General features: G+C 41.1%; 1 protein-coding gene across 1 annotated transcript; it reads right to left on the bottom strand.

Moving 5' to 3' along the window:
• Window positions 1-732: 732 nt before the first annotated feature.
• On the bottom strand, window positions 733-17,756 carry LOC141060539 (inosine-uridine preferring nucleoside hydrolase-like). The gene is made up of 6 exons (XM_073556815.1): window positions 17,662-17,756; window positions 16,422-16,614; window positions 13,349-13,528; window positions 2,479-2,590; window positions 1,620-1,756; window positions 733-1,279 (listed from the first exon to the last, which is right to left on the bottom strand). Exons 2-6 carry the CDS (start codon window positions 16,602-16,604, stop codon window positions 938-940), a joined length of 954 nt encoding a protein of 317 aa, XP_073412916.1. The 5' UTR covers window positions 16,605-16,614; window positions 17,662-17,756; the 3' UTR covers window positions 733-937.
• Window positions 17,757-17,988: the final 232 nt, after the last annotated feature.

Raw genomic sequence — 17,988 nt, 5'->3', positions numbered from 1 at the left:
AAACCACGGGTGACGGCAATCGGTAAGTACTTCAATACACTGTTTTAATACTTTTACACCATTTCATATATACTGTAATTAGGAAGGATTAACTTAAATACTATGAGTCTGATTTATCAAAACTTTCCCCCCAGAATTCTGGCGTAAAAGTTTTGAAAAGTTGGAAAATTTAGGTGCAACTAGGAGTTGTGGGAAATTGTTAATGACTTTCAGCGTCTTCACGCCAGTTTGTTCCAGCTCCACCCATTTTTTCAGAGCTGGGGCTGGTCAGGAGCTTGTCTAATTCATGACAAACTGTGGTGTTCCATATACCAGAAAACTCATTCCAACACGTAACTGGAGTGAGATTTCTGGCGTAGTGCACAGAGGCTCATGATACATGTCAGAAACTCCAGATTCATGAAGAGGAGTTCACCTCTTCATAAATCAGGACCATCTGACTGCAGCATGCTCCCTCATCAACAATGTTGAAAACAATGCAGGTCTTGATCAATCCCCATATCTGACAAATATTTTCCAGACTATTAAAAGTACTTAAAAGGGTTTTCCAGTGCTGGAAGAGTAAATAGTAAGTGGCGCTGATGACACTGCACTAGCAGTTGACAATCGGCATGTACTAGTCAACCATTCTAATCTAATTTATAGGACACCAGCCGATCATGCACACATCTTCTAAGGCATCTGAGGATACGGGATAATCAGTGCTGCTCACCTCTCAATAATCTCCAGACATTCTTCAGGAGTACTTTAATTTAGGTACCTGCTCAATCCCCTCCAGTACCATTTTTCTAAACAGAGCAGTTTCTTAACCATCAATTGGCAGAAAATTATAGAACAATTGTTAAAAACATATCTCTCTAGAGGAAAAAACTAACAGAACATCAAATGAATGGATTGTTTTGTAAGATCTGTCTTCCAGCATTTATGTCACTCGATTTTATCGTAGTGCCTCCATCAAGAGAAATTTCAATTTATCTCTGTCACATTTGGTCATAACACAGACCCTATGTTTTCTCTGTAGCTTGCCTAATGTATCCAACACCATCATTCCTCGAGTCAATGTGCCACAAAGTTCAACCCCTACTACACAATTAATAGCAACAGTGACAAACGTGTCATCTACGGCTGCAGCCATGGCATAGGAGTCGCAGGTTAGGAATCCTTTAGCCCAATCCTCTTCCTCAGCAGCGCTTTTAGTACATTTTTCAGAATGAGCCATTATCTTCCGCATAAATTCAGCTTTTTCCGTTTTCTGAGAGATCCACTCTTGGTAAAATTCCTACAAAATTTAAATAGTGATGTAGCTTAATAATTTTTGTCTTACAATAAAGAGCAAAAAAAACTTTGCTTGGGTCTATCACTAGTCTTGTTAATGCAGGACTAAAACAAAAGAGTTTTTGATCAGCTGTTACAGGTTCCAGTGGTGCAGATCCCCCACCCCAATTGAACAGGGGGTGGATCTGCAGTATCCGCCTACGTCTACTACGGCAGCATTCGAAAACTGCCGGCAACAGCTGTGTGTGTGCGACTCCCGGCACCACCACCAGATTTGATATTGCTGGTCAGCAATAAAAAAAAGTACTAGCCAACTTCTTTAAACAAAAAAATGCACAACTTACCCAAGGAAGGTGGTTCTTATAAGTGAATTCCCACGTTGCAATGTGAGTTGGACAATCATAGCTGTTTAATACAACATAAGCTGCCTCTGGATCACATGCAAAATTGAATTCACCACAAACAGTCAGATTGCCTCTTGCTAAAATAAGAAAAAAGAACAAGAAAACAGAAACTTTTGTCCTACATTTATGAATATCTTTAACAGATCTACAGTGGCTAATTCATAAATAACATCTCCCATCAAAACAGGACTTTTCTATATGGAAAAAAAAAAACATGATGGATCCATAGATTGAAGTTACGAAGGTCAATGCGATTTTGTGTGCACATGAATAAAGAGGTTCCTTATTTAAAATATAAAAATCATGGACAAACATCTCTTAGAACTTGCCCGAACTATGGGCAGCATGAATCCGACACCAGCTGTGCCATTGCAGCCAGGCATGTTTTTTTCTGAAACACTGCATAGTTTCAGAGAACATACTTTGAGAAACTGGCCAGAGACTATATGTCGTGTATGATTTTCCCAACGCAGGTCCTTGGTAGGCATCTTCCCGCCCTATTCCAGTTGACAGGCAGGTCTGTACATAGGAAGAACCCTGTCAGTTATGGGAAGTGGGGTGGGGAGAAGGGTACCTTTGCTTTGGACTAGTCATGCAAGGCACATAGTCTCTGGTCAACTTCTCAAGGTATGTTTTTTCTGAAACAACATAGTGTTTCAGAGTAAAACATGCCTGGTTGCAATAGAGCAGCTGGTGCCAGATTCATGCTGCCAGTGGATCACGCAGCATGAATCTGATGAAACTTTCCCTTTAATAAACTTGATACCAGTCAACTTGCAGTGCAAATATACGTACTTACATTCCATGTTACCACCCATGATAAAAAGACTATTAATTTTCTGTGGAAATGTTGGATCCATGTTCACAGCTAAAGCAAGGTTAGTCAATGGTCCAGTTGCAACAAGAGACACCTGTATTAAAATGTAAAGTACAAGCAATGTAAACACTATAGTGATAATAAATCTATTAAGAATGATGATTCTTTAAGTACATGTGCAATGAATAGACAAACTCTCTAGGAATTGATCAGTTCACTTATCCATAGGAAACATGACATTATTTATATCCAGGTTTTCAAATGGGATTATGCAAATCGTTCTCAAATAATAACGCCATAATCAAATAGAAATGACAAGTTCACTTCAGAATTAGTTGTGCTCTTGGAGTCCATAGAAATTTATGTCCACACCCTTGTGTTCCAATGCAAGACTCAATTTAGATTACCGAATAATCAGCAAATTAGCAAAAAATCCCAAACTAAATGTTATTGTACACCTGAAAACATGCATTCAGCAAGCCACTGCCCTGTCGTCTGTATAAGTACTTATTTTTCCTCCACTGCCCAGGAGTTGTGGCATCTGCTGACCATGTACATGGGCACATTTATAACTATTTCAGCACAGGAACATTTTTTTTTTTTTTTCTAAAACATCCAGTTGTGGAACTTATTTTTATTCAAAGATCTATAAATTAAAATATACTTTGTGAGAAAACTTCAGCTTTCCAGATTCTGACTCTCTTTGGCTTTTTGCACTGCGTCTGTTTGTTGCAGAGACATTCACATTGGACTACTGTATGTGCACTATTTGAAATTTACAAAAATTAGTGATTTTCAAACTTTTTATTGTTCTTCCCTTAAAGGGGTTGTCCAGGCATTTCACAAACTTCTGCACTGTGAGGATTCTGCGATTCCGGAAGCGGGGCCAAGCAGTGATATGCTGCATATATGTGATATGCATACTTCTGTGTTCATTAGTGCACGGCACAGCAGAATAGACCTTAATTGAGAGAGGCTGCACATGTCTGCAGTGACTGTAGGCTTCTGTAATAAGTTTGGCAACACCTCTAAATGGATAGTATAGTAATCTCTGCCTTGCAATCCAACTAGGCCTTTCTTCAGAGTCTTCTCTGCATTATGCTCTTTCACCCTGCCAATCACAGGTCAGTAGCGTTTGATACTGAGACAGCTGCTGAGCTGTGATTGGCTGTGTCTACACTCCCTGACAGAAGTTATGTTGCTTATCCATGTTATGTAAATAAAAGCTTACAGTTGTGGCCAAAAGTATTGACACCCCTGCAATTCTGTCAGATAATACTCAGTTTCTTCCTGAAAATGATTGCAAACACAAATTCTTTGGTATTATTATCTTCATTTAATTTGTCTTAAATGAAAAAACACAAAAAGAATTGTCCTAAAGCCAAATTGGATATAATTCCACACCAAACATAAAAAAAGAGGATTGACAAAAGTATTGGCACTGTTCGAAAAATCATGTGATGCTTCTCTAATTTGTGTAATTAACAGCACCTGTAACTTACCTGTGGCACCTAACAGGTGTTGGCAATAACTAAATCACACTTGCAGCCAGTTGACATGGATTAAAGTTGACTCAACCTCTGTCCTGCGTCCTTGTGTGTACCACACTGAGCATGGAGAAAAGAAAGAAGACCAAAGAACTGTCTGAGGACTTGAGAAACCAAATTGTGAGGAAGCATGAGCAATCTCAAGGCTACAAGTCCATCTCCAAAGACCTGAATGTTCCTGTGTCTACCGTGCGCAGTGTCATCAAGAAGTTTAAAGCCCATGGTACTGTGGCTAACCTCCCTAGATGTGGACGGAAAAGAAAAATTGACAAGAGATTTCAACGTAAGATTGTGCGGATGTTGGATAAAGAACCTCGATTAACATCCAAACAAGTTCAAGCTGGCCTACAGTCCGAGGGTACAACAGTGTCAACCCGTACTATCCGTCGGCGTCTGAATGAAAAGGGACTGTATGGTAGGAGACCCAGGAAGACCCCACTTCTTACCCCGAGACATAAAAAAGCCAGGCTGGAGTTTGCCAAAACTTACCTGAAAAAGCCTAAAACGATTTGGAAGAATGTTCTCTGGTCAGATGAGACAAAAGTAGAGCTTTTTGGGCAAAGGCATCAACATAGAGTTTACAGGAGAAAAAAAGAGGCATTCAAAGAAAAAAACACGGTCCCTACAGTCAAACATGGTGGAGGTTCCCTGATGTTTTGGGGTTGCTTTGCTGCCTCTGGCACTGGACTGCTTGACCGTGTGCATGGCATTATGAAGTCTGAAGACTACCAACAAATTTTGCAGCATAATGTAGGGCCCAGAGGTCTCCCTCAGAGGTCATGGGTCTTCCAGCAGGACAATGACCCAAAACACACTTCAAAAAGCACTAGAAAATGGTTTGAGAGAAAGCACTGGAGACTTCTAAGGTGGCCAGCAATGAGTCCAGACCTGAATCCCATAGAACACCTGTAGAGAGATCTAAAAATGGCAGTTTGGAGAAGGCACCCTTCTAATATCAGGGACCTGGAGCAGTTTGCCAAAGAAGAATGGTCTAAAATTCCAGCAGAGCATTGTAAGAAACTCATTGATGGTTACCGGAAGCGGTTGGTCGCAGTTATTTTGGCTAAAGGTTGTGCAACCAAGTATTAGGCTGAGGGTGCCAATACTTTTGTGTGGCCCATTTTTGGAGTTTTGTGTGAAATGATCAATGTTTTGCTTTTTGCTTCATTCTCTTTTGTGTTTTTTCATTTAAGACAAATTAAATGAAGATAATAATACCAAAGAATTTGTTTGCAATCATTTTCAGGAAGAAACTGAGTATTATCTGACAAAATTGCAGGGGTGTCAATACTTTTGGCCACAACTGTATAACCTGATGTTAAATTCATCCGTTGGTTGTATAAATTATTCTTTTGAAAGCTGAAACCCTCCGAAATGTGGTTTAGGTTAAGAGAATAAACTGGCATCAATGCAAAAATATTGATCATTTAATGAACACAGAATGGTCAGATTTTGGCAAGACAAAAGTTTTGTCGCCTGGTCATATAATGCACCCAATCCTAGTTTACATCCTCACCTGTGCTCAGTAAATGATCGGTTAATTAGTGAGTGTGTATAAGAAGAAACACAGCACCCCAGACCTTCACTTGAACTGCAACTTGAGCTCTGACAACATGCCAAAAATCCACCCTGCGACCAAAGCCTGGATTATCAAGAGGCTGAAGACCAGATCCACTGCAGAGGTGGCTGGCACCTTTAATGTGTCTCAGCGTCAAGTCCAAAGAAGTAAAAAAAGATTTGAAGAGACTGGAGATGTGTTTGACAAGCCTAGGTCCGGCAGACCCCGCAGGACAACTACTCAGGAGGAACGCTTGTTGGTTAGAAAATCCAAAGCAAGCCCCTCTTCAACTGCAGCAGAGCTCCAACAGGCTTGGTAACCTCAAGTCCCTGTGTCAACTAGAACAGTTTGTAGGATTCTGTCTCGAAACGGCCTCAATGGTCAAATAAGTGCCCAGAAGCTAGCACTAAACAAAAGGCAAATAAAAAACCGTGTGGCATTTGCAAAGTCCCACAGCCTGCTAAACAGATGGACGCTGGAAAAGTGGCATAAGGTGGATTTCTCTGATGAATCTTCAGTAGAATTACTCCTCAGCCGCCGCAAACACTGCAGGGTACCTACTGGAGCCCGTATGGATTCAAAATACACCCAGAAAACAGTTAAATTTGGTGGTGGAAAGATCATGGTCTGGGGATACATTCAGTATGAGGGTTTGCGAAACATTTACAAGGTGGAAGGCAATATCAATAGCCTAAAATATCAAGAAGTATTAGCTACTTTTTTTCCAAATCATAAAAGGGGTCAAATTCTGCAGCAGGATGGTGCTTCATCTCATAAACTGTGTTCCAAATTATTATGCAAAAAATATTTCCTCATATTTTCTCTAAATTACCTATATGAATTGCAGTCACTGTTATTTTCCAGTCATCTACTATTCTAGTATAATTGCAATGTTTTTGAACAAACTGCCTATGAAAACAGTATTTTTTTTAAAATAAGAAACACTCAAAATGCATGTTCCAAATTATTATGCACAGCAGAGTTTTCAACCTTTTTATTTTTATATTGAACAAAAAAATGGTCAATTGTGAAATTATAAGCATTATCAGCTTATTACAAAATGAAATCAAACAGTTTTCAAGTCAAAACTTTATTCTTGGTGATGTTACATTTGCACATAGGACCCCTTGTTGGAAAGAAGCTTCTGAACTCTCCCGTCCATTGAATTTGTCAGTTTTTGGATGGTTTGTGCTTCAGTTGTTTTGCATGTGGACAGGATACCCTCCCAGAGCTGTTGCTTAGATGTGAACTGCCTCCCGCCATCATAGACATTCCTTTTGATGATGCTCCAGAGGTTCTCAATGGGGTTGAGGTCAGGGGAAGATGGTGGCCACACCATATGTTTGTCCTCTTTTATGCCCATAGCAGCCAGAGATGCAGATGTGTTATTTGCAGCATGAGACGGTGCATTATCATGCATGAAAATGATCTTGCTGCGGAAAGCACGGTTCTTCCTCTTGAACCATGGCAGGAAGTCCTGTTTTAGAAACTCCACATAGATTATTGCGTTCATCTTTACCCCTTCAGGGATCCTAAAGGGGCCGACAATCTCTCTCCCCATGATTCCAGCCCAAAAGATTACTCCACCTCCTCCTTGCTGGCGCCTTAGCCGTGTTTTCATGGGGTGTCCATCAACCAGCCATCCTCCACTCCATCCATCTGGACCATCGAGCGTTGCACGGCACTCATTGGTGAACAAAACAGTTTGGAAGTCAGTCTTCATGTCTCGTTTGGCCCACTGGAGCTGTTTCTGCTTGTGTGCAGTGGATAGAGGTGGTCGACAGGATGGCTTACGCACAGCTGCAAACCTCTGAAGGACCCTGCATCTTGTTGTTCGGGGGACGTTGGAGGCACCAGCAGCTTCAAAAACTTGTCTGCTGCTATGACAAGGCATTTTTGCAGCTGCTTTTTTAACCTGACGCAATTGCCTGTTGGAAAGAGTCCTCAATTCTTCCTTATCAGCACGCACATGTGTGTGTTGGGAATCGGCTACATACTTCTTGATTGTGCGATGATCACGATGAAGTGTCTTGGCAATGTTGATTGTAGTCATGCCTTGACCTAAATACTCCACAATTTGTTGCTTCTCAGCAGCTGACACATCCTTTTTCTTTCCCGTTTTGGCAAAAAATGTAGGCTGCTTATTAATGTGGAACAGCCTTCTTAAGTAGTCTTGCCTTTATTTGGACACACCTGCCAAACTAATTTGCACAGGTATCTGCAATTGCTTTCAGTGATATAAAGAGCCCTGACACAGATCACCATCAATGAGTTTAAATGACAAACAGAAAAACTCTAACCTTATCACTCCTAAACTCTTTTTGCATAATAATTTGGAACACAGTGTATATCCAACTCTTCAACAAAGTTCCTCCAGACAAAAAAGATCAAGGTGCTGTCAAGATCCAGGTTGGATCTGACAGAGTAAATGCACAAAGTAACTTTTTTTTTCCCTTGGCTGTGTGCCAAAGGTAGTTTTCACCCCGGTGACCATTAGGGTCATTGCACTTTGGTTACCTTAGTTTGTGCACGTAATTATGTAACAGGTGTGATAGCTCTATAAGAGTATCAGGTGTGTTAATCACTGTTGGTGATAACGTATTCATTTGCAAGCAAGCCTGGGTGAAGGATGGAGCTAAAGGAGTGTCACGGGCAGCTCAATGAGAGTCCGGGAGTGTCAGCTATGGTGTCTGCAAGGAGGGCTGGCATGGCGTGGTGGAGTCGCAGTTATGGTGTCAGCAGGAAGTTTGTGCATGGATTGGTGGACTGGCAGCTGCGATGTGGACTCTGTTTGCTCCAAGGCTGCACTATGATGCTGAAAAGGTCCATTTCTGGACAGCGCTCCCAGATGTCGGACACGGTGGAGGAAAAGATGCACGCAGGTGGTGGGCTCTATGGCTGGGAGCGTAAGCAACAGAGCAAAGCTAAGTGGTGTTCCCCTGTTTTGTCACTTTTCCTTATGTGTGTTTAGTGCAGTGATGGGATTAGTTTCCGCACCGACCAATTCCCTAGCGAGGGTTTAGGTGCAGGGCGAGTCATGGTTTTGAGGTTCCTGATCGTCGCCCGGTGCGGAACCGGCCTAGGGAACATTAGGAGTGTAGAGACACTGACTCAGGGGAGTACAGGAGGTCTCCACGTCCCCATTCCCTATCGCAGGGCCACCATTGTTATTGTTACCCAGGTTTCCCCTTTTCCCCTATGTCTTATTGTATTAGTTACTGGCCTGCGGGCCGCGTCACATAGGACAATTACACGTGCCGCGTCCTGTTGTATCAGTTACCGGCCAGCTGGCCATGTCACTCACGATGGGGCACGTGACAGGTGCTCAAGGACTGGCCAGCCCAGTCACCAGACATGAACATCATTGAGCATGTTAGGGGTAGGATGAAAGAAGAAGCTTGGAAGACAAAACCAAAGAATCTAGATGAACTCTGGGAGGCATGTAAAACTGCATTCTTTGCTATTTCTGATGACTTCATTAATAAATTGTATGAATCATTGTTGAACCGCATGGATGCAGTCGTTCAAGCTCATGGAAGTCAGCCAAAATATTAAATATGACTAATAGCACCACAACTTCATTCACCAATGTTATGCAACATATATTTGAATTTTAAGTTAATTATTTGTTTGAATATGACATTACTTTCTGTGGCCGGCAAAACTTTTGTCTTGCCGAAATCTGACCATTCTATGTCCATTAAATGATCAATATTTCTGCATTGATGTCAATTTATTTTCTTAACCTAAACCACTTTTCGGAGGGTTTCAGCTTTAAAAAGAATAATTTATACAACCAATGGATGAATTTAACGTCAGGTTATAAGCTTTTATTTACATAACATGGATAAGCGATATAACTTCTGTCAGGGAGTGTAGAAGGGAGGAAGGGATAAAAGTGTACAACCCCAGAAAAGACTCTGAAAAAACACCCAGCTGGACTGCAAAGCAGAGATTTCACATAGTGCACTTCAGAAGAAATATGAATCTCTCTGCAACGAAATGACGCAGCGCAGAACCGAAAGGAGTGGCAGAATAGGAAGAGCTCCTGGAGTTTTGAAAAGTATTCAACTTTTTAAGCAAGTTAGTGTTTCATTGGTATTAAATCTGGATGTGAAATTGAAACAATTATTTTTTGCAGATATTCAATTTTAACCATTGTTTTCTATAACACAAGGTCAAAACAGAAATACAAAAGTCACTATTTATATAAATATATTGATACAGTGGCATTTAAAAGTTTGGGCACCCCTGGTCAAAATTACTGTTATTGTGACCAGTTAAGCAAGTTGAAAATGGAATGATCTCTAAAAGGGCTAAAGTTAAAGATGACACATTTTCTCTGTATTAAAAAAAAATTATATATTGTCATTTTTTACATTTTAAAAATTACAATAAGGAAAATAGGCCAATGCAAAAGTTTGGGCACCCTGCATAGTTAGTACCTAGTAGCACTCCCTTTTAAAAATATCACAGCTTGTAAACGCTTTTAGTAGCCAGCCAAGAGTCTTTCAATTCTTGTTTGATGGATTTTATCCATTCTTCCTTGGAAAATTCTTCCATTTCTGTGAGATTCCTGGGTCCTCTTGCATGCACTGCTATTTTGAGGGCTAGCCACAGATTTTCAATGATGATCGATTCGGGGGACTGTGAGGGCCATTGAAAAACCTCTAGCTATCGCCTTTTCAGGTAGTCTATTGTGGATTTTGATGTGTGTGATCATTATCCATTTGTAGAAGCCATCCTGCTTTCAAATTCAGCTTTTTTACACATGGTTTTATATTTGCATCAAGAATTTGTTGAAATTTCAATGACTCCATTCTTCCCTCTACCTGTGCCATTGTCTGCAACACAAATCCAAAGCATGATTGATCCATCCCCATGCTTAATGGTTGGAGAGATGTTCTTTTCCTGAAATTCTATGCAATTTTTTCTCTGCACATACCTTTGATCATTGCGACCAAAGAGTTTTATTTTAACTTCAACGATTCACAGGACTTGTTTCTAAAATGCATTGGGCTTGTTTAGATGTTGTTTTGCATACCTCTGATGCTAAATTTTATGGTGAGGGTGCAGGAGAGGTTTTCTTCTGATGACTCTTCCATGAAGGCCATATTTGATAAGGTGGCTCTGAACAGTAGAACAATTACCACAACTCCAGAATCTGCTAAATCTTTCTGAAGGTCTTTTGCAGTCAAGTGGGGGTTCTGATATGCCTTTCTAGCAATCCTACAAGCAGCTCTCTCTGAAATTTTGCTTGGCCTTCCAGACCTTATCTTGACCTCCACTGTTCCTGTAGACTGCTATTTCTGAATTACATATTGAACTGAGGAAAGGACAACTTGAAAATGCTTTGCTATCTTCTTATAGCCTTCTCCTGCTTTGTGGGCCTCCACCATTTTCATTTTCAGAGTGCTAGGCAGCTGCTTAAAAGAACCCATGGTGGCTATTTTTTCGCACAAGGTTAGAGGAGGCTAACTTGGTCAAAGTTATCTGAGCACACAAATCTTCAAAGGTGCCCAAACTTTAGCATCGGACCATTTTTCTTTTTGTAATTTTTAAAATGTGAAAAATTGACAATGTGTATTACTTTTTAGCCTAAAATAGAAAACAAATGTGTCATCTTTAACTTTAGGCCTTTTAGAGTTCATTTTATCTTCAACTTGCTTAACTGTTCACCATAACAGTAATTTTGACCAGGGGTGCCTAAACTTTTGCGTGCCACTGTATCTACAGTGCTACTTAAATCAAATTCAGGGCTCAGAAATGAAGGACAACCTTTTGAGGCCTACTTTTTATAAAATTAAACAAATGAAAAAAGATAGTGTGGGCGGGGTTATACAGAGCTCAGCATTCATAGCACTGCTACATCTACAGCAGAGAAAAAAGGGATTCAATCAAATCTGCACCAAGCAATCCAGTAAGTGATACAGGGGCTCTCGGCCACTACATCATGCTGCTCTCAAATTCCAGTATATGTGGCTCCTTGCAAAACAGATGACACACAGAAGACATACTTTGTACGTCAGATTTCCATCCCATTTTCATCTGTTTTTAATTACCATATGTTTTGAACTATAAAACACACCAAAAGATGCACTCCTAGGTTTAGACAGCAGAAAATAGGAAAAACATTTTCCCTATTGATTAAAACTTCCATAGTGGTGTAAAGTGGAGGAGTAATTATCACTAACGAACACACTTGTGTGGAGTATAGAGGTAATAGATATCTATAGTTAAGGCTATGTGCACACGTAGATTTAGGTCCTGCGGATTTTTCCGCGTGGATTTGGAAAAATCCGCAGGTAAATTCTCAGGTCAAAAGACCTGCGGTTTACCTGCGGATTAGCCTGCGGTTTCACACCTCTACAATGGAGAGGGTGTGAAACTGCAGCAGAATCCGCACAAAGAATAGACATGCTGCGGATCTGAACCCGCAGCAAATCCGCGCGGAAAAATCTGCAGCACATGCACAGCGTTTTTCAGTTTACCATTGAAAACAATGGTACTGTACAACAAAGCTAAATCTGCTGCGGACCCGCAGAGCCTGAAACGCTGCGGATCCGCAGCAGAATCCGCACCGTGTGCACATAGCCTTAGTGTTTCTCTGCAGCATGCGTATTTTACATATCTGCTATATACTATGGAAGGTCGGCTCACTTAGCTGCTCCTTGAGGCTGACACAGGCACACGTGGGGATAAAGTCTCTGGGTGGTTTATTGTATCATAAACCAAAACAAAAACAAAATCGTAATATAAAAACAGCCTTTCTGGCTCAAAAGAAAATAAATAGTTCATACACAGTCCTGCCCAGCACTTCTGGGACAACACATATGGCGGCTCTCACAGGAGCTTCAGTATGGAGACTTCCTTGCCTCCACACAACACAGACCGAGGGAAAAAAAAGTGGGTGGACATTTATTTCCCCAGCTACATCCTTGAGGAGGTAAGGTGAGTAGGTGTCCCGCCCATCTCTTTACCTACCCACCTAAAAAACCTGCCCATAACATGGCTGCTTAACTCCTTCAGCACATAGCATGCTGAAAAGAAACTTATGGGGTTCTAGATCACGGAGGAAAGAAATCTCCATAATACATATCTCTCCTCACATACAGTGCCAGTGACCCTGTCACAATATGTACATATAAACGTACACAGCTTAGCTACATATGCACAAATAGATACACAGCTCTGCTACATAGACACATATAAATGCACACAGCTCTGCTACCTAAGCACATATAGATTAGATGCACACAGCTCTGCTACCTATGCAGATATAGGCACACTGTTATGAACTGTCCTGGGTTGGAGTAGTGGTATTACATATTACAACCACTAGGGACACCCCGACAGGTGGCGTAGTAAGGAATAGCCAGAAGTTGGTACAAAGGAGCAGCAGTATAGTAAAAGGATCAGCCGGTTGCGTAGTCAGGAATAGCAATAGCTAGAGGCTGGTACATAGGAGCAGCAGTACAGTTAAAGGATCAGCAAGTTGCGCAGTCAGGAATAGCCAGAGGACATTTACTTTACTTTGTACCTGTAAATTGTACCTGTATACAGAATTCTTCAAACACATACATTATTCATGGGTGGCCAAATTAATGTAGCTTACCACTGCAGGATCCTTATTACACTTTTAGTACAGAAATATACTAGAACTTTAAATAGTAATCTTTTATACCATATTAAATGTTAATAACTGAAGACATTATGCAGAAGCTGGGATGTATCTACAATAACTCACCTTTCCAGGGTATTCATTTATTATCCTAATCATTGCAAGAACAGCATGCTCCTTCTGCAGAAGGTCAAGATCAGGGGGTGAAGAATCTGGTGCATCACCCAATCCATCCACACCATGGTAAAAGCTGGCATGGACAGAGTTCGACAGTAGTGGTTTAGTTGCCCCTCTGAATACAGGAATCTACAAGACAGATATAAACTCATCTAAATAACGTAAAAATAATACAGACCTTGTCAGCTATTTTTGGAGCTTCCATAAAAATGAAAGGAGAAAGTAGGTGTGCCCACTCCTCCACTTCATGACAGCACAGACCGGAGGTCTATTTTAGATTTATAAGAAAGTTATGACATAACCTAAATACCATAAATATCTCAGGTGTAACCCCTTTAACCCCTTAATAATATATGACGTACAGGATCACAGGTTCAAGTCTCCTAAGGAGACTAGCGCATACAGTGAAAATAAAAATGTTTGAAATAATAGGAAACAAAAAAATATATATTAGTATCGCTGCTTTCATAAAAATCTGATCTATCAAAATATAAAATAGCTTAATCCAATCAGTGAAAAGCATAAAGAGAAAAAAAATCAAAACGGCAGAATTATGTTTTCTTTGGCAGCTGTAGCAACACAAAATAATGTAGTAGGAGGCGATTAAAACATTGTATCTACCCCAACATGACATCAATAAAAACAGTGGCTTGGGGCGCAAGAAACAACCCCTCACACAACTCTATATCCCGAAAATTGAAAATATTACAGCTCTCAGAAAGTGGCATCACAAGCGAAACAACAATTATGCATGCTTGGAATCTCCATAATCATACTGACCTGGAAAATTATATTACAAGGTCATTTTTACCATAACATGAAAGCTGTAAATAAAAAAAAAACAAATAAAACAATTGCAGAATTGTTCTTATTTTGCTATTTCAACACACATGGATTTTTTTTCCTGCTTTCCAGTGCATCACATGATAAAGTGGATGGTGCCAAAAGTACAACTCGCCCAGCAAAAGACCAGCCCTCACATGCCTATGTCAATGGGAAAGTAGAAACATTATGGCTTTTGGAATAAGGAGGAAAAAACAAAATGGCAAATAGAAAATGTCTGATTGATATACAAAACAAAACACAGATGACTTTCATCCACATTCCATCTGTGTGCCATCGGTCATGCATACGTCGTTTTATATCCATGTGACATCTGTATTTTTACATCAACAGTTTAAAATGCACATGATCAAATACAGTTTCCTATGTTAAGAATTGCTAGGTAACCATAAATCATAAGCAATACAGATGGTACATTCTTTTTTTGCACAACCATTGACTTGAATAAGAGAGTCTCATATGAATTACGAGAGAGAATATTACATGTCTTTAGGATCAGCAGAATGAGCCTTAACCCCTTCGGACCTTGGGTTTTTCCATTTTTGAGTTTCCGCTTCATGCTCTCCTCCCCAGAGCCATAACTTTTTTATTTTTCCGTCAATATGGCCATGTGTGGGCTTGTTTTTTGCAGGACGGGTTGTACTTTTGAACGACACCGTTGGTTTTGCAATAACGTGTACTGGAAAACGGGAAAAGGATTCAAAGCGCGGTGAAGTTGCAAAAAGGTGCAATTCCACAAATGTTTTTTATTTTGCTTTGTTACCATGTTCACTAAATGCTAAAGCTGACCTTCCATTATGATTCTCCAGGTCATTACGAGTTAGTAGATACCAAACATGTCTAGGTTCTTAAAGTTGCAATTTTCAGAGACCCGTAGCGTCTCCACTTTTCGTGATCTGGGGCTGGGTGAGGGCTTATTTTTTGCATGCCAAGCAAACATTTTTATTGCTACTATTTTGGGGTAAAAATGATCTTTAGATCGCCCATTATTGCATTTTAATGCAGTGACCAATAAAACGTTTGGTTTGACTTTTTTTTTCGTTGTGCGGTTTACCGATCAGATTAGTTCTTCTTATATAGTGATAGATTGGGCATTTCTGAACGCAGCAATACCAAATACGTGTATTTTTTTTTAAAATTGTTTTATTTTGAATGGGGCGAATATGGGGTGATATGAACTTTATATTTTTTTAATATTTTTAAAAATATTTATTTTTTTACTTTTTACTTGCTTCAGTAGCCTCCATGGGAGATTAGAAGCTACGAACATCCGATCGCTTGTGCTACACAGAGCAGGGCTTCATTTGCGGTCACAAGATGGTGGTGCAGGACCTGACCAGTGTCCATAAGAGCTGAAGACAGCAGCTGGTAAATATATTATTCGGGTAAGGGAACTCAGATTAGTTGCACCACTCCTCCAGCGTGGGAATAAAAAAAGAACACTGGAGTGGGGCTATAATATCAGATCGGTGGGAGTCAGACACAAGGCACCATAATTATTTACCTATTTTAAGGTCCTGAGCAGCTGGAGCACCATATTTCCATATACTATAGGAGGCATTATCCAGAAGCACATGTTGCACATACATGTTCTATCCATATTTTTCACGGATTGAACACATACCCATTGTAGTCTATGGGGCCATTCATATGTCCGTGATTTTTCATGGACTGTGAGTCCGTGAAAAACTCATACAGACATGCCAATTTTATTCCGGTGGCAGAGATGAAAAGTCCCAATACAGTTCTATGGGTCAGAGAAAACACGTACAGCACACAGATAGCATCAGTGTGCGGTCCAGAACACTGATAAAAAACTGATGACACACTGACCAAACACTGATAACACACTGATCCAAAACACTCATGGCTCCAGTAGCAATTTTTGTGTATGTGAAAAACACTGATGTCTGAATGAGGCCTAACTGATGGATCTTGTATACTGAAGCTCATCTACTATTTACTTCAATGGAACCAGCACCTAATTAAGCCCTCTGTATTTGCAAACAGCTGATCAGTGAAGGTACACGGTGTTGGACCCCGATGATCTGATATTGATGCGATCATCATTGATGATCTGACATTGATGAGAAATTGATGAGAAAACAGATCCTTTTATAAAGTTGATTTCCTTGACCCATTTTGAAAATGAACCTTAGGGCAGAGAATGACAAGTCACCTGGAGTCTATTGCAAATTTTAAGGACTCGTAAAACATTCTGGCAAACATTTTCTAAAGTAGTGTTTCCGTGGCAGCACGTAATTCCCAGGATTTCAACATGAGGAGCTGCTAGGGCCAGCATCAGAGCTTGAGCATCATCTACTCCGCAGTCCACATCTACTAGTAGTAATTTCTTGGCCATCTTTTAGTATCTGTAAAAAGAATAAAATATAGGTCTAGTATTTGCCATGACTGTAAGGGTTCATGCACACCAGCTTTTTATCCAACTCTGTACAGCCTCAGAGATACAAAAAAAAGTATATAATACTGTGCACAAAGAGGTCTTTAAAGGGCAGCTGTATTTTCAAGTACGGTACGGGGATCAGCTGCAGCCCGGCCTTCCTCTTCATGTTCAATTTGTCTGAAGGTGAGGACAGTGACACCAGCGCTGATTGGGTGTTTGGGGTCACGTGTCATACAACTGCATGAGAGTCCAGGGACCGTTGTGTCAACACCGCTGGAACAGTATCGGCACGGGAGGTGAGTCTAAGCTTTTTTATTATATCGGGGCCAAGCGTGAGGAATGAGAAGTGAGAAGGGGTTGTCCTAGTAGTGGACAACCCCTTTAAGAAGTGTCTGACAAGTGGGGTGCACCCTGTCACAAAGGTTTCTGGCTTGGTGGAAGGAATCAGACAAGCTGTGGCCTCATGCCCCCGTTCTGCCTCACTCACCTTGGAAGAACCTGGCAAAACTAGTATTAAATGCCAAAGGTCACAACATTTTGGCGCAAATCTGCGTTACGCAAAAATGTACAACTTTTGAACGCAATTTCCGCCAGCATTCTGGTGTAACTGCCTTGATGAATCGGGGTACAGCGTCAGAGCAGCACAGGCTCGTCCCTCTCCCCCTATATATGGCTTAGTGTGAGCTTTGGGGGTGACAGACTCCATTTCATCTGGTCTTTGTTCCTGGAGGAGCAGGACTGTCCCGGGGCAAATCTGCATTATAAACCAAGATATGCAAAAGAGCTGACAATCTAATGACTATTTATTACACAGTCTGAAGACAATGCACATCATAATATATAGATATATATCACACAGACAACCGCAAGCATAGAAAAAGGACGAGGCTTCTAGCTGGGCACCAGAGTTCCCCATGTGCTGCAGATAAGACTGCCTGCAGACATGAATGGGTCCGCAGCTGCAGGCAGTCACAGGATACGGTCCCTATACAACAGGTCGCCAGGCTCCACTTACCTGCACTTGGTGCTCTCTGCACTGCTGACTGCGGGCGGCAGTGACAACTTCTTGCCCCCTCTGCCCAGACTCCTGCCCACTGCTCTGATTCGTTCCCCTGCAATCCCTGAGCTGTCAATCAATAGCAACACGTGACATTCACTTATGCTCCAGCCAACCGCTGACTTGTTTGTGGGAGGAGGGCGGGACTCTCCTGAGAGGAATAATGTTCCCAGGGGAATAGAGTGCCTGGTGCCAGTCCTCTCACCGTGTCAGTGGCCAGTGTGACTGAGGGAGCAGGCAAAGTTCAGGGAAGGCAGGACATGTCCTCTGAGGGAAGAGAGGGAA

Source organism: Dendrobates tinctorius, unplaced genomic scaffold (genome assembly GCF_039654945.1).
Source record: "Dendrobates tinctorius isolate UK_male_01 unplaced genomic scaffold, ASM3965494v1 ptg000240l, whole genome shotgun sequence".
In the NCBI taxonomy this organism is placed as follows: domain Eukaryota; kingdom Metazoa; phylum Chordata; class Amphibia; order Anura; family Dendrobatidae; genus Dendrobates; species Dendrobates tinctorius.
The sequence above is the reverse complement of the archived record's forward strand: the minus strand, read 5'-3'. Positions and strand labels throughout refer to the sequence as shown.

Bases quoted from the DNA above. Each gene is read 5' to 3' on its own strand.
- LOC141060539 (XM_073556815.1), bottom strand. From the start codon at position 16,604: ATGGCCAAGAAATTACTACTAGTAGATGTGGACTGCGGAGTAGATGAT. The intron at 13,529-16,421 runs GTGACTTGTCAT...TCTGTCTTGTAG, and splicing joins AAATTTGCAATAGACTCCAG to ATTCCTGTATTCAGAGGGGC. The intron at 1,280-1,619 runs GTAAGTTGTGCA...TAAATTTTGTAG, and splicing joins ATAAGAACCACCTTCCTTGG to GAATTTTACCAAGAGTGGAT.